General features: G+C 38.3%; 2 protein-coding genes across 3 annotated transcripts; one reads left to right on the top strand and one right to left on the bottom strand.

The window, feature by feature from the left end:
* Positions 1-677: 677 nt before the first annotated feature.
* Positions 678-6,712, bottom strand: rps19bp1 (ribosomal protein S19 binding protein 1). Of its 2 annotated transcripts, none has more exons than XM_080463960.1 (5): positions 6,381-6,712; positions 5,389-5,629; positions 3,993-4,160; positions 3,612-3,709; positions 678-2,538 (listed from the first exon to the last, which is right to left on the bottom strand). In XM_080463960.1, exons 2-5 carry the CDS (start codon positions 5,441-5,443, stop codon positions 2,389-2,391), a joined length of 471 nt encoding a protein of 156 aa, XP_080320086.1. In that variant the 5' UTR covers positions 5,444-5,629; positions 6,381-6,712; the 3' UTR covers positions 678-2,388. The 2 variants fall into 2 exon arrangements, with proteins under 2 accessions (XP_080320086.1, XP_080320087.1); XM_080463961.1 differs by having other exon boundaries at positions 684-2,538; positions 5,389-5,476; positions 6,381-6,404.
* Positions 6,163-13,030, top strand: LOC308109986 (3-mercaptopyruvate sulfurtransferase-like). The gene is made up of 2 exons (XM_080463959.1): positions 6,163-6,812; positions 10,910-13,030. The coding sequence occupies exons 1-2, from the start codon at positions 6,233-6,235 to the stop codon at positions 11,206-11,208; spliced, it is 879 nt and encodes a 292-aa protein (XP_080320085.1). The 5' UTR covers positions 6,163-6,232; the 3' UTR covers positions 11,209-13,030.
* Positions 13,031-13,793: the final 763 nt, after the last annotated feature.

The following is a 13,793-nucleotide window of genomic DNA, read 5'->3' as shown; positions in this document are numbered from 1 at the left end:
ATCCAGCTGTTTCAGGATTTTTAACCAATTAATAGCTTTTTATTGATAGGTGAAACAATGTTCTTTTCCTTTAAACTTTTCCAATTACTATTTTTTCTTGTTTTCTTGTGTGTTTAGATATGGTGTTTTTCAAATGTTTAAAATATATAACATGTACAAGAAATATTAAATCCTCTAAAAGTCTCCATTATATTTATTGTACATAAATATTAAACTCTAAACTCATTGTTAAAAGCTCTACTCCCCCTGGTGGTTGCTTTAAGCTTCAACAGCTTTATAAGACACTAACATACTTTTAACATGACATTTCAATGCTCAATTGCTACATTCATTCATGCTTTATATAAGTATACAATAGACAAAAATCTGCACATATTTAATGATTCATACCATAAATTATGTCTAAAAGGTAACTATTTGGATCTCTGTAAAGTGTTTATATTATCATTCAGCATTACTGTTCTACACTGTGATGATTTGCAACTTAAATTACTCAACATGCTCCATAAGGGTACTGGTGTCACATTTGTCAATCTTAAGTATTGATCTGGGAAAAAGAGGGGATTTTCCAAAGCAAAAGGGGAAAAACATATCACTGTTTTTGTCAATATGTTAGTAAAAGGAAGTGGAAGTGTCATGCAGAAAACTATCAAAACTAGATTTCATGTCTTCTGAATGCACTGTATACGATAACTTTATTTTTCCATACAGCTGAGCAGATGCTATAGTAACAGAAACAGTTATATTACTCTGGTAAAGTGTTATCTTTGGGTACCTTTTTCACATGTTCTTTCATATCTATGCACCGCTGCCATCACATCTAGTACTTACCTAGTTTTAACTAATTCTTGAACTATTCAACCTAGCTCTGACTCAGCTCGACCTCGACTTTAAAGCTTGACGTGTCTTTAAACTGCACCTAGATCTTCTCGACCTGACCGGGACTCTTCTAAACAAACATGAGCTCTTTATACACAGACACGTTCTATAAATAGGACTTGGATTTTTAATAGTTAAGCATTACCTGTATCTTTCAAAAAATACTTGGTACAGAGTTCTTTCAAAAAGTAGATCCAAACTCTTTAAACAAGATCCATATTGTTTGAAACATCTGTATTCAATAAACCGCAGTGATTTTTTTTTAAAAAACAGATCAAGACGATAACTTGACTTGATATCTAGGAACTCCACCAGGACTCTTTACTAATTAAATAATATCAAAACCTTTGATCCATATTATTTAGCCAATAAATGCATTTTTAGACAAAAAAACACTTTATCATTACATGTTGGCAATTCATCATATGAGAAATGTGCATTAATTGAAGACATTTCAGTATATTTCAAAGCGTTTGTTTAACAATGCATTTTAATGTAGCTGAAAAATAATACTTTGGCTATTTTTGAGAATAGTATTCAACAAGAGTATTTTCACTCAGAGTTGAGTAGAATTAAGTCAAGGTAACACCAGTTGTGATCAATACAAACCTCCATATAAAATTAAAATTAGCAACACTGTTCATTTAGTTCAATAGGGAAAACATGTTGTCAACCGTACAATGAAAGAAGGTAAAAAATATATAAAGTTGAAGAGTAAACACAATGTTTATTTAAGTTTATTTAATTTCTTCACTTATGAATGGAGGCGATAAGAGCAAAGACCAGCACCCATTCTGCCGCAAGTCTCATTAACCTGCCCTACAGCTCAAAACAAAGTGGAAATGTTTAATATTTCATGCTTGTCTGACTGGTTAATGTAGAAATTATAGACAGGAAGGTAAAGTAGCCACAAAGAGCTGGTTTTTCCAGTCATAAGAAAACAAGGAAGGTGTTTACAGATTTGTTGAGAGACGTTAGACGGTGAATAGTAAGTGATCACTTTAATGTGATGTTTTTTTCCTCCTATAAACAGTGTGTAAGAAAAAATATATAAAAGTGGAAAATGTTCTGGATTTCAGCTGATATTTTCATGTATGGTGACACATTGAAATAATTCAATACCAGATATTTGAGTCCCCCCACAACAACACACAGCTGAATGTTTACAGGTTAAATCAGATTTTTGATGAAGTAATGAGCTGTGACAACAGTTAAATGCTGACATAGTCATTTTTAATGTGCATTTAAATATATTGTCTCAACAGCCTGGAAAGCCGTCGAATCACAGTCCATGAGCATTTTTGTGAAATTGAAGAAAACAAACACTATGGAAGTGTCCAGACAACTGACTTTCCGAATGTGGGTTTAATCAAATCTGATCTTATATTATCTAAAATGGCAAAAATGGACTTGTTGACACATTTTCTGCCTCCAGCATGAAGCTTCCAGAACATAATCTGATCCACAGATCCACTTTAATACGATGTTTACACTTCCTTTTGGTCCCTTTCACTTCTTCTGCTTGACAGTCCTGCCAAAGTATTCCTTCTGAAACTGCTCAAACTCCTCCTCTGTGAACAGAGATGGCTCCTCTTTGGGCTTCTGGGCCGGCTGGTCAGGACGATTCCTGGACTGTCTTCCTGAACTGTGGTTCAGAATCTGAGATGGAAAGAAACTTTGAATCAGACTCTGGACAGTTTGGATGGAAAACTAAAATGTCAGTGCTGAGTGAGCATCTTATGTAACTGTGTTTACATTTACATGTGAGAAACTTCAGGTTTTTCTAATATATTTGGGCAAAACCTGATTCTATATGATGCAGTACAACCAATGAAATAATAAAACACAATCATACACTCACAATCAGAAAGCCTCCACAAGCTAAATCAAACAAAAATAAATAACCCATATAAAACAATAGAATTGTCGTAAGATGGCACATTGAGGGAATTAAAGGAGGTCATGTATAACTCTAGACTGAAGAAGTCCTGACAGAAACCACCCTGTAAGTTCTGACCAACAGTAACAGAGACCCACCAAAAGACTCTGGGCTGCATTTGAACTGTTTAATGACTTTGCATCACTGCATCACGACAAAGAAAAACTTGAACGTTTAAATTAAAGGTTATTATGGAACTATTTGACCAATCCGGACCACACAAGATGAAATTGGTCTGTAATTGGCTCCTGAACATTAAAATGTCTCACTAAAGTCCTACCATCAAGTCTAAAATGTAAAAGTAACAGTTCAGTGAACAGGAATATAACAGGCTACAGTATTGTAATTGATATGTCTATTGAGTCAATGATTGTAAGCAGTTGATTTTCCTAGTGGTTGTCTTTTAGGAGGCCACCAGCATCATGTTCCTGTGCATGAAGAGCCTCTCCGTTTTCAGAGGTTTCTAAGGTTCGATTCCCACCTCTACATGCCCAAGTGTCCTTGGGCAAGAACACTGAATCCCAAACTGGTCCCATTGGAGTGGCTGCAGCCTCCATTGGTGTGTGAGTGAATGAGCCAATGTGATGAACTATGTAAAGCTCTTTGGGGCTGCTCACGCTGCTGAAAGGCGCTATATAAGTGAAGTCCATTTACCGCCCTGCACTATATGTCAAATTACAACCATGAAAACATAAAGAGCGAATTAAACGTTTGATGTCCAAATATGTTGACGATGAAATGTGACCAGTCACAATGACTACATTTTAAAACTAAAAATGAATGATAAATTTACCTTCCGTGTATCTGAATCTGTTGCTTTGTGGTCAGCTTTCGTGAAGTATGCCAGGTTCGCGCTCATCTGGCTCTTCCCCTGCTTCTTCCTGAACTCCTCTTCAATCACCAATGCAGAACAAGAGAGATATTAGAACAAGAAGGCCTGTGCAAATATTAAGATTCTACACAAATACCTCTGCAATCACAGCAAGACTGATGAGAGATGACAGAAACCTACAAGTGCTTCAGTGCCTGTGATGTTAAAGAGCGTCACTGCCACCTGGTGGCTCACACTAAAGCAAAAAGTCATCTCTGTTTCTTCATCCAGGAATCATGCTCCTTATAAAAGTGAGCCAGTATTAGCAGCGCGCTCTTCTTCAATGTCAAACTGCAGACTGACCCACTGCAGATTTGATCCTCTTGTCTTTGACCGTGGCTTTGCTCTTGCCGGGCCCGAGGCGGCCCTGCAGCCGCTTCACCTGCCTCGTGACGCCCTGCCGCTTGGTGCCCACCAGCTCCATGACGGTGGCCGAACTTGGGGTCTGCTGAGGTTTTTTGTTCTTCTTTACTTTAGGGAGAGAGAGTGAAAGAGAGACAGAGGTGTACATGACAACTGACTTAAGCTTTTACAATATTTGAAAATATATACCTTTCTGAATTTGTTTCAAAATGTTCCCCAGAACAAAAAAACAACAACTGCTACAAATTCTCTTCTGTGAACCACTGCGGAGGTGTTTGAGAATTAAATTAGAGGTTTCCTAATAGGGCACTGGACACCAGCTGGATCAGCCGTTCATCACTGTTCTCTTGTGTGTCATATACATTATTCATTTATTTATTTTAGGCAATAACAATACAATCTCTGGTATATATCCTATAGCTACCAACATTATGTGAGAATGTCAAATATCATCACAGTTAGCATCATGTATGAATATTATTGTTACTGATATTGGTATTCATACTCATTATTATTGTTGTATTCTTGTGCTTCTTATATTACTGCCCACTTGCTACTGTAATATGCAAAGTTCCCTATTGTGGGACAAAGAAATTGTTATTTTAGCTTGTCAAATTTTAACAAGTGAGGCTTTTTGTAATAAATACATTTTCATAATCACAGCATCCACTTACTCTTTTGGGTACATTGCAAAAGGAAAAAAAGTTTAGAATATTTTCAAATAGGGAGGATAAAACATGAGAAATTCTTACAACCTGAGGAATCAACACATTTCTAGTATAGCTGAATATAGCGTTTTGCGCTTGTCTTGTCTTATCAAATCTTATACATACTGTTTTGTTTGCAAAACAGTTTAGACAAATCTAATGAATGAATTCATCCGGACACTTCAACATCACCTGGAAATTTCAATTGGTCGCTGATCCAAGAAAATAGAAACGTAATGTGTGATTTGAGCTTTAAGTGTTGACTAGCATTCAATGATGAACTGTGTTAATAAACAAATGTTTTCGAGGCAGTACTTGTCAGTACTGGTTTTCTCACTCATGCCTTGCCAACAGAAAGTCCCCAAGTCCCAAAATAACATTCATAATTTTATATTTGCAGTTAGCGTTATAATGAATTCAGTCACCACGTTTTATGTTATAAAATAAAGACAATTATGGCCTAGATCCACGTATCTAAGCAGTGTATGTACAAGTCATACTCAATAGCGTCTTTACTGATTTACAAATCGGTTGGTAAGAAGACTGAATTGTTTAAATCGAGAGATAAATATTTAGTCATAGCAGAGAACAGACTTTAGACGCTAATGTTAGCATGGGAGCAAACTCACCTTTTACATCATCGCTCAGCAGCTCCAGTCCTCTCCTCACCAACGACGCCGACATCTCGGTTTAATACCGTCACTTTTTCTAATGTTTCTAATGTTCAAAGTACCATAGATGAAGCAGTTAATGTTGAAGAAAACCATGTGAGCACATCAACATCCGCCGCGCATAGATAAAAAGCGTCCGGGCGGACACGGCAAAGACGATGCGAAGGTTCCGACCCGAAGAAAGTTCCTCAGTGTATTACTACATCATAAAAACAAACAAACAAAGAAACAAAATAAATAAATTTATTATAATAATAATAATAATAATAATAATAATAATAATAATAATAATAATAATAATAAGTTGAACCTAATATACAAATAATAAATGGATGAATATAATTATCGTCAATTCACATTCTTATAAACCTGAATTCCGTCTAAAGTTCATTCATTTATTCACAGTAAGGTAAAAAGGTAAATGACAGGCAAAAATACAACTAACGTGTATAATATAAAGAATCACAAAATACACCGAATGGAGAATATCAAATATGTAATATACGTTAAAATGAGCAGTGTCTAGGGTAGATGCAGTACTTTCATGGCCCTGTTTCCTCATGTCTTTATTAATTGAATTGACATGGTGAGTTACAACAAAGTAAGTGTGAAATATGTGTTATTATTTGTTATTCAGAAATGGACGTGCTGTTTTCTGAAGTTACTTTCACTTCCAGCTGGTTCACTTTGGGGCGTGATCTATATCTCTCTCTCTCTCTCTCGCCCCCCCTCGCATTAACTAGTGGTCCATCTGGAGCAACAGCAGCCTCCACACAGCCTCTCTACCTCTCCAGAGAGAACCATGGCTCTCCAGACCAAGGCTCTGGTCACCTCTAGGTGGCTGGCCCAGGCCGCGCAGGTGCCTCGTAAAGTGCGCGTCTTGGACACTTCTTGGTATTTACCTAAACTGCGTAAGAACGCAAAGAGCGAGTTCAAGAAGCGGCACATACCGGGTGCAGCCTTCTTCGACATCGACCAGTGCTGTGACAGAACCTCTCCCCTGGACCACATGCTGCCGCCGGAGCAGGTCTTCGCGGAATACGTGGGGAATCTGGGTGTGGGGGGCGACGCGCACGTCGTGGTGTACGACGGCAGCGAGTTCGGCGCTTTCTCCGCGCCGCGCGTGTGGTGGATGTTCCGGGTGTTCGGGCACAGCCGGGTCTCCGTGCTCAACGGGGGGCTCAGGAACTGGGAACTGGAGGGTCAGCCCCTCAGTGATCAGTACGCGAGACCCACAGCGACCGAGTTCAAGGCTTCCCTGAACCGCTCCTGGATCAAGACCTACGAGGACATCCTGGTCAACCTGGACACCAAGGAGTTCCAGGTGCTGGATGCCAGACCTGCAGGCAGGTTCAGAGGACTGGACCCTGAACCCAGAGACAGTGAGTGATCTGACTTAAAAACAAACAAGAAGAAGAAAAAACACACCCAATGATTCTCCAATTAAGTTCTTCTGCAACCTTGAGCAAGGAAGGAAACAATCGTTTGAATCATAACCAACTGAAAAGTGGAGAACAGAGAAAAAGATCAGTGGGAATAGAAAAGAATAGAATACACTGCAAAAAATGGGAGCCCAAATAAAACATTTAAACATTAAATTTGAGAATAAAATCCCTTCAAACCACCGACATGATCTGCCCATACAACAAGTAAGTTGTACTTGATAAGAAATCTTGAAATAAAATTATACTAATGTGTCATCTAATTTGCAGTCTAGAAATACTTTATTAATCCCAGTGATTCTTTGTAGCACAGCTCCACACAAAATAAACTCATGAGAATATTCATTAACACATGTTCAACTTCAACATGTACTCACTCTTCAGAAAAAACTTCTCAGATTTAAATCAACTGACAACCTGCAACTAACTTCAAAACTTATGATTCAGTTGAAATAAAAGTTTTTCTTGCAAGTTTGAGTCTGAAGCATCAACTCGGTCAGCCATACCTCATTGAAAACTATAGTATGAATTTTACAAAATTCTGTCACCTGAACCAATTGAAAATATAAAATAAAAACCTTGTGGAGATTCTCTGATCAGTCATGTTTGCATTGTCTGGTTAGTCATTAGCTCTGTGAGCCATAAGATCTGGGTCACGCTCTTTGGGGGGTGGATTCAGTTTAACATAGGATATGCATAAAATACTAGTAATTACTATCTATTACATTGATCCATCAGACAATAATGGAACTTTGGAGATAAACTTTTCAGTGCTGTTTAAAATAATCTGCACTGTGAATGAACCTGATATAAGAAACAGAAACATGGACTGATTGAAAAATTACTCTTCTGATCAATTTGAGACTTTTGGCAGTGATGTTTGATAATTCTTTTTCCATTTAGATAAAGTGACTTGTGTGGAAAGAACAGCTAGATTTCTGATAAATAATACTTATGCAGCCTTTCAAAATTTACAATACACAATACTACACAATCTACACATTTACACACAACAATATACAGCTCACACCTGGTTATTAACAGAAATCAAATCCATGAGACCCTTGACACACACATACAGATGATACACATGATAATATGAATTACAATATTCTAAATATTACAAAAATGAACAGAATGTCACTTCACATGAAACATAACATCATTTAGTATTACATAACAACTCAAGTCTCAATGATGAGGGACTGCTTCATTGATCAGACAGAGATAAGTGGTGTTGCAGCAGACTCACTGACCAGACTAACAAAGTCAGAAAAGGAATTTGGACAGGAGGCGTGAATCCAGTGGCTCCTAGTCGCTTTAAAAGAGGACAACAAGATGATGGAAACACGAGTACAACAGCTTGCAAATCTGAGAATACGTGCATAAAATGCAGTATTTGTTTAAAAAAAAAAATACCTCAAACCATAAACACGTGATAACGTGACAAACATGACATTTTGCTTGGACAAAATTCAAAATGTCCTTGGTGTCACGAAATGTACAGTATAGCCTCACCAGCAGTATTGTGTTGCTCTGTGCTGCAGTCAATCAGATGGCTCATGAGTAGCAAGCAGCCAAAGTTATGTAATTGGGAAATAACTCTGTATTTTTTTGTGTTTTATTAAAAGTACATCTAAGATTGGTTTTAGCATGATTTTGGTAAGTTGTGTAAAAACCATTTATTCTGCTGAGTCCATGGTCCCCTGCTACGTAGGCTTTTGGTGGAGTTTGCTCTGGACAAATAAGGAGGAGGCAGGAAGCCAGATGGACCTGAATGACCAAACAACCCAAATACGCAGAGAGGGGACACGCACGCACGCACGCATGCACGCACGCACGCACCAACATGCGCACACACCGACACAGCTAAAGGACAATAACTGATAAAGCGAATGATGATTCGCCCACAAACATGTCGATCTACACAGATAATGACAAAAGAATGCAATGGTGAGAGTGTGTATCTTATCTTATCTATTCACTCACTCACACACGCACGCACGCACGCACGCACGCACGCACGCACGCACGCACGCACGCACGCACGCACGCACGCACACACACACACACACACACACACACACACACACACACACACACACACACACACACACACCCGGATGTTACCTTTGATGTGCTGTCAAAGGGTTTGTCTGTAGGTTAAACTCCACACATGTCGCTGTCTCAGCAGTGAATTTCGGTTTCCTCATACTGCACTGTGTTCTTATTGTGTACCTACACACAGTATATATGTCAGGGTTGGGACGCCGAATGAAAATCATTCGTTGACTAGTCGGTTACCATTAGTTATTGACTAATTCCGATAGCAAATAAAGTTAAAATCTAATCAGTGAAGCACGAAAATTTACTTTATTGAAAGAACAAAACTGCAACATTGCATATACAATAAGAGAACATGCTATAAATCAATTTTGTTAGAGTCAGTAGAGAATTCAGTGAATTATAAATCAGTCCCATGGTGGAAATCTATACATCAACGTCTCTCTGTAAAACAAACATAGAAGCCATAAACATACATCAGCTGAATAGTTATCAGACATTTTATTTTGTTGAATACTCTACTGTAAAGTGTAGAAAAATCATGCTAATTAAACACGACATGTCGACCAGTCGGGTGCTAGTCGACTAATATGACTAGTGGTTCCAACCATAATATATATCCTCAATTTTGGACTTTTTTAAAAAGTCAGTTTTTACCACAGCTGCACAAACACAGCATCAAATGTACATTCAGTTCCAATTTTTTTGAACGTCCCACCTTTCAGACAAAGTGTTTGTATTTTTCTTTAGCAAAAGTAAAGATTGTTTTTTTTTTTACTAATATGAGGAAAAGTGAAACGTTCCCAGCCTCCTTCGTTCAAGCAGCCCTGAGATGACAGTGAATAAAGTCTCATCAACAGTTGCACTATTGCTCAGATAAAAGGTGTGTTTACCTTGATTTCTTCTTTTGACGTGAGCCTATCTATTGAGCTTCTTTTGGTGACTGTGCTCTTTGTATGTTTGTGTTTCTGAGGCTGTTTGGGTGCAGCTGGATGTACATGTCTTTTGACCTGTGCTCTCTTTCTCTCTGTCTGAAGCAGGAAGTTCTCAGGGTCAGCTGAGGAAGAGTCGAAAAAATAACCTAACCCGTGTGAAGCAGAAAAATCTGCACACACACCATCACACATGTGAGATAACGTGTTTCCAGAACAGCTCTGACGTTGTAGAGACAGCGTCAAATATTAGTTACTGTTTTCTAAAATAACAGTGACATTAACTTACTAGTTAGTGTATTTAAAAAAGTTACAAGTTACTTGAGGAGGTAGTTCTGGCATGACTTTTGTCTCATACAAATGGTTGTACAGCCGTTAATGGAAGGAAGATGCTCTAAAACCTGATAAGAATAAGTTCAAGAGGTGATCCTCCGGTAAACATTAGTTTAGTGCAGGAATAATCTTCAGAAAAACAGCTTCTAATGCTAACAGTCATTAAATAGAGAAGCAACAGCTCTGACACTCCTTTCTGTTACCTACGTTTATTATATTTCCATCGAATCATTCAATAAACTGCTTTATTAACGAGGCTTGTGATCTGAAATACCAGTATTTCTATTTAGAAACAATGTAAAGTATGATTTGAATTTCAAGGTCTTGCTGGAATAACATTGCATAAAGCAGAATTGAGCAATTGATGGTTTGTAGTCAAAAAACTTGTAAATCGCAGGTAAATTGGCTAAATAGCAAGTGCATATACTGAATATCCCCCAGGAATTAATATGGTACCTCTGACTTTGATTCTGATTCACTTATAAAAGTGTCCTTTTAGCTGCTCAAGAGCTATTAATCATCCTTAAGAGCAAACAAACTGAGTTACTCTTTCAGCATTTAGTCAAAAATCAGAGCTCATTGTGTCAATAAGAAGCGGCGTTCCATCTGCATTTAAATGTGATATGAGAAAATATACAGACTGAAAATCGCATCGAGTTATTTAATCATCAGAAAGTCATTCGACTCCTCTTCTCCTCTGATCCACAGACACGGAGCCAGGCCACATTCCCGGCTCCATCAACGTCCCCTTCCCCTCCTTCCTGTCGCCCTCGGGTCTCTTCTTGCCCCGGGAGCAGCTCCAGGCCCTGTTCGCCCGGGCCGGCGTGGACCTGGACCGCCCCGTCTGCGTCCTGTGCGGCTCCGCCGTGACCGCCTCCCACGTGGCGCTGGCAGCCCACGAGTGCGGGCACCCCGGCGTGTCGGTGTACGATGGCGGGTGGTCGGAGTGGTACACCCGGGCCGCGCCCGAGCACGTCATCTCCGAAGGCCGAGGGAAACACCTGTGATTGGGTAACGGACATCAGGAGGAGTGGCGAATGGTTTTAGGAGCGCTTCGGATCACAGAAATTTGGACTTGTATTTGGGAAAGGTGATGAAGACTAAAAAAAGCCATTTTTGGACTCAAGTCTGAGACAAACATAAAGACATGAACAGGAACAGAGTGAGGAACTCCGGAAAATTCGATTCCATTTTTAGCTTTAGAAACAAATACAAGTTTTGAAAAATGCCCCTTCAGGCCACGTTTACTTGACAACGTCTTCAAGTGAAAATGGAAATCTTTCGTAGTGTTTTTGGTACTTGGAACCAGTAAAAATGCAACTTTTTGAAAACAGCTACCTGTTTTTCCAAAACGCTCAAATTCTATCTCCATAGAAATGGGGGGGAAAATTTAACTTTTCGAAAAAGCTTCTACAGTGCATGCGCACCACAGCCGTAGTGTCTAGTTCTTCTGCGCATGTGCGAGTAGCCGGACAATTCCAAAATCAGCCAACTCCTGGCCTGGCACGCTAACTACGTTGTTCATAGCGTTTCTACCTTTCCCTATAAACAGACATCATTTTCAAAATGCAAACTCAAAACTTTCCAAAACTATGTGTTTTCACTTGAGATGTCTTCATGATTTTTTTCTTGCTTATCTAATCAGGGTTAATTTATGATGTTCGATTTTTTTTTTTTTTTAAATAAAGAAGAGAAAAATTTACTTTTTGATTCTTTATTTGTTTCAACTGTGGGTCAAACAGACTAACGTTATGTCTTATTTTGTTTCTTCTCTCATTTGATTTATTGAGTCTTGGCAGATTTTTAGGAGATCGAACAAGCATACATTTGAGAAATTTGAATTTTTCCAAACAGCATACATTGTTGATCCTGCAGACTGGACCGTTATTTAACTGAGTGCTTGAACAAAGCATTGCAGCATTTACTTCATCGGGAGCTACAAGTTCATTATATCAAGTCGGTAGCAGAGCTGGGTGGTCACCATGGTAACAGCGGAAAAAGTTCAGGGCACAAATAGAAATGTAAATCTACTTTTGTCTGTTCTTTTTCCAGTTTTTCTATTTGTTTAATAAATATTTTGACGGGCAATCTAAAAAACAAACCCTTAAATGTTTCACGCTTTGATTTGACTGGGTGTCAATTATGTGGCTCGCAAGCCAGAAGTGGGCCACAAGACGGTTCAAGCCGGCCCACAGGATGACTTTACCAAATGTAAAAATAACAAAAACACTGTTTCCGTGATTTTAGTGGTCATAATGTAACACTGAGAGCGAGAAGTGGTCAGTGCATAATGCTGAGGGATGAGTGATCCTGATATTAGAATCAAATTCGATCCAAGAGGGTGAATTTGTCGGTAGAATATCAGATTTCACCTTGTTCAAGAAATTTCTGGGTATTCATAGAAGTTGCTTGTTAATTAATCCATGTATGTATTGTTCCAGTAGATCAAGCGATCCTGAAGCTTGATTTGACACCAGTCCGCAACTCTTCCTGACTCTCGTCTGAAATCTTAAGCTGACATAATTCCACTTTTAAACTGCTGTGTGAACAGATATGCTCAAGGTCAACAACTAAAACTTGGAAATAGCTGCAAGTAATTCTGATCTCTACATTCATTTGTAATTTTTATCTTTGTAAGATTGATTTCATATTGTTTGGAGGTATGTTTATGTATGCAATATTTTGCCTCATCTTTAGTTGAGGCTAATGAGATCGCTTTAAAATCATACATGTGATAAATGTCAGGTGGAACATGTTACATTCACAATGTAGGATTCACCCTCCAGTGTCTTATATTTAATTGTGACCTTCAGTAATACATCCAGTTTCAAAAGATTCAGTGGTTCACATGCTGTTTCAGTTCATTGTGCTTTTTTTTACCCCCCACAATTAGATTTTCCGGAACGTCAAACCGTCTCTTTATCTTTTCAGTTACAAACTTGTTTTTGCCCTTTCCAATATTGTTTGAGAGCTTGTGACATTAAACACCAAATAAACAACTAGAATCAGGAGCTGTAGTGTAGAAGTGAAAGAAAAATTTATAATAAATAAATGAGCTCTAACAAAATATCAGCTGTTCTGACCAATTCCTCACACGTGTGTGCAAAACAAATTAAACATTTCCAAAGGGAAATCATCAGCGGGCTATCACTGGAAGTTTTTGCGCCTCCATTTATAACTCTATATTCTTTATGTTAAGTTTTGGAAATATCTACACCTCATAAGCAGATCGGGAGTTCTGGTTATTTGTTGTGGTTATCTGAACAAAAAGAGGAAGATATTGTCATGCTTTGGCCATTTGTGGAAGTTTTAGAGAGGATTGCTGTTATGAGAGCATTACTTTTCCAGTCACTCACCATTGTTATCTTAAAAACTAAAATAAATCAAGTCAACTATTCATATTTTATTTTAAGTGAGAGACAGAAACTTCCACAGGAACCAAACCGGAGTGCTCATCATAAAAAAACCCCACTGGGTTATTCCCTTTAAACCTTTATCATTTCAAAGAATTTTACAATTTGGCAACGATAAAATACATCCATTGAACAACCTCCCATATGAATTGTAACGTTCTCAAGAAGCAACAACTCAC

This window comes from Lipophrys pholis, assembly GCF_963383615.2.
Source record: "Lipophrys pholis genome assembly, chromosome: 5".
Taxonomy (NCBI): domain Eukaryota; kingdom Metazoa; phylum Chordata; class Actinopteri; order Blenniiformes; family Blenniidae; genus Lipophrys; species Lipophrys pholis.
The sequence above is the reverse complement of the archived record's forward strand: the minus strand, read 5'-3'. Positions and strand labels throughout refer to the sequence as shown.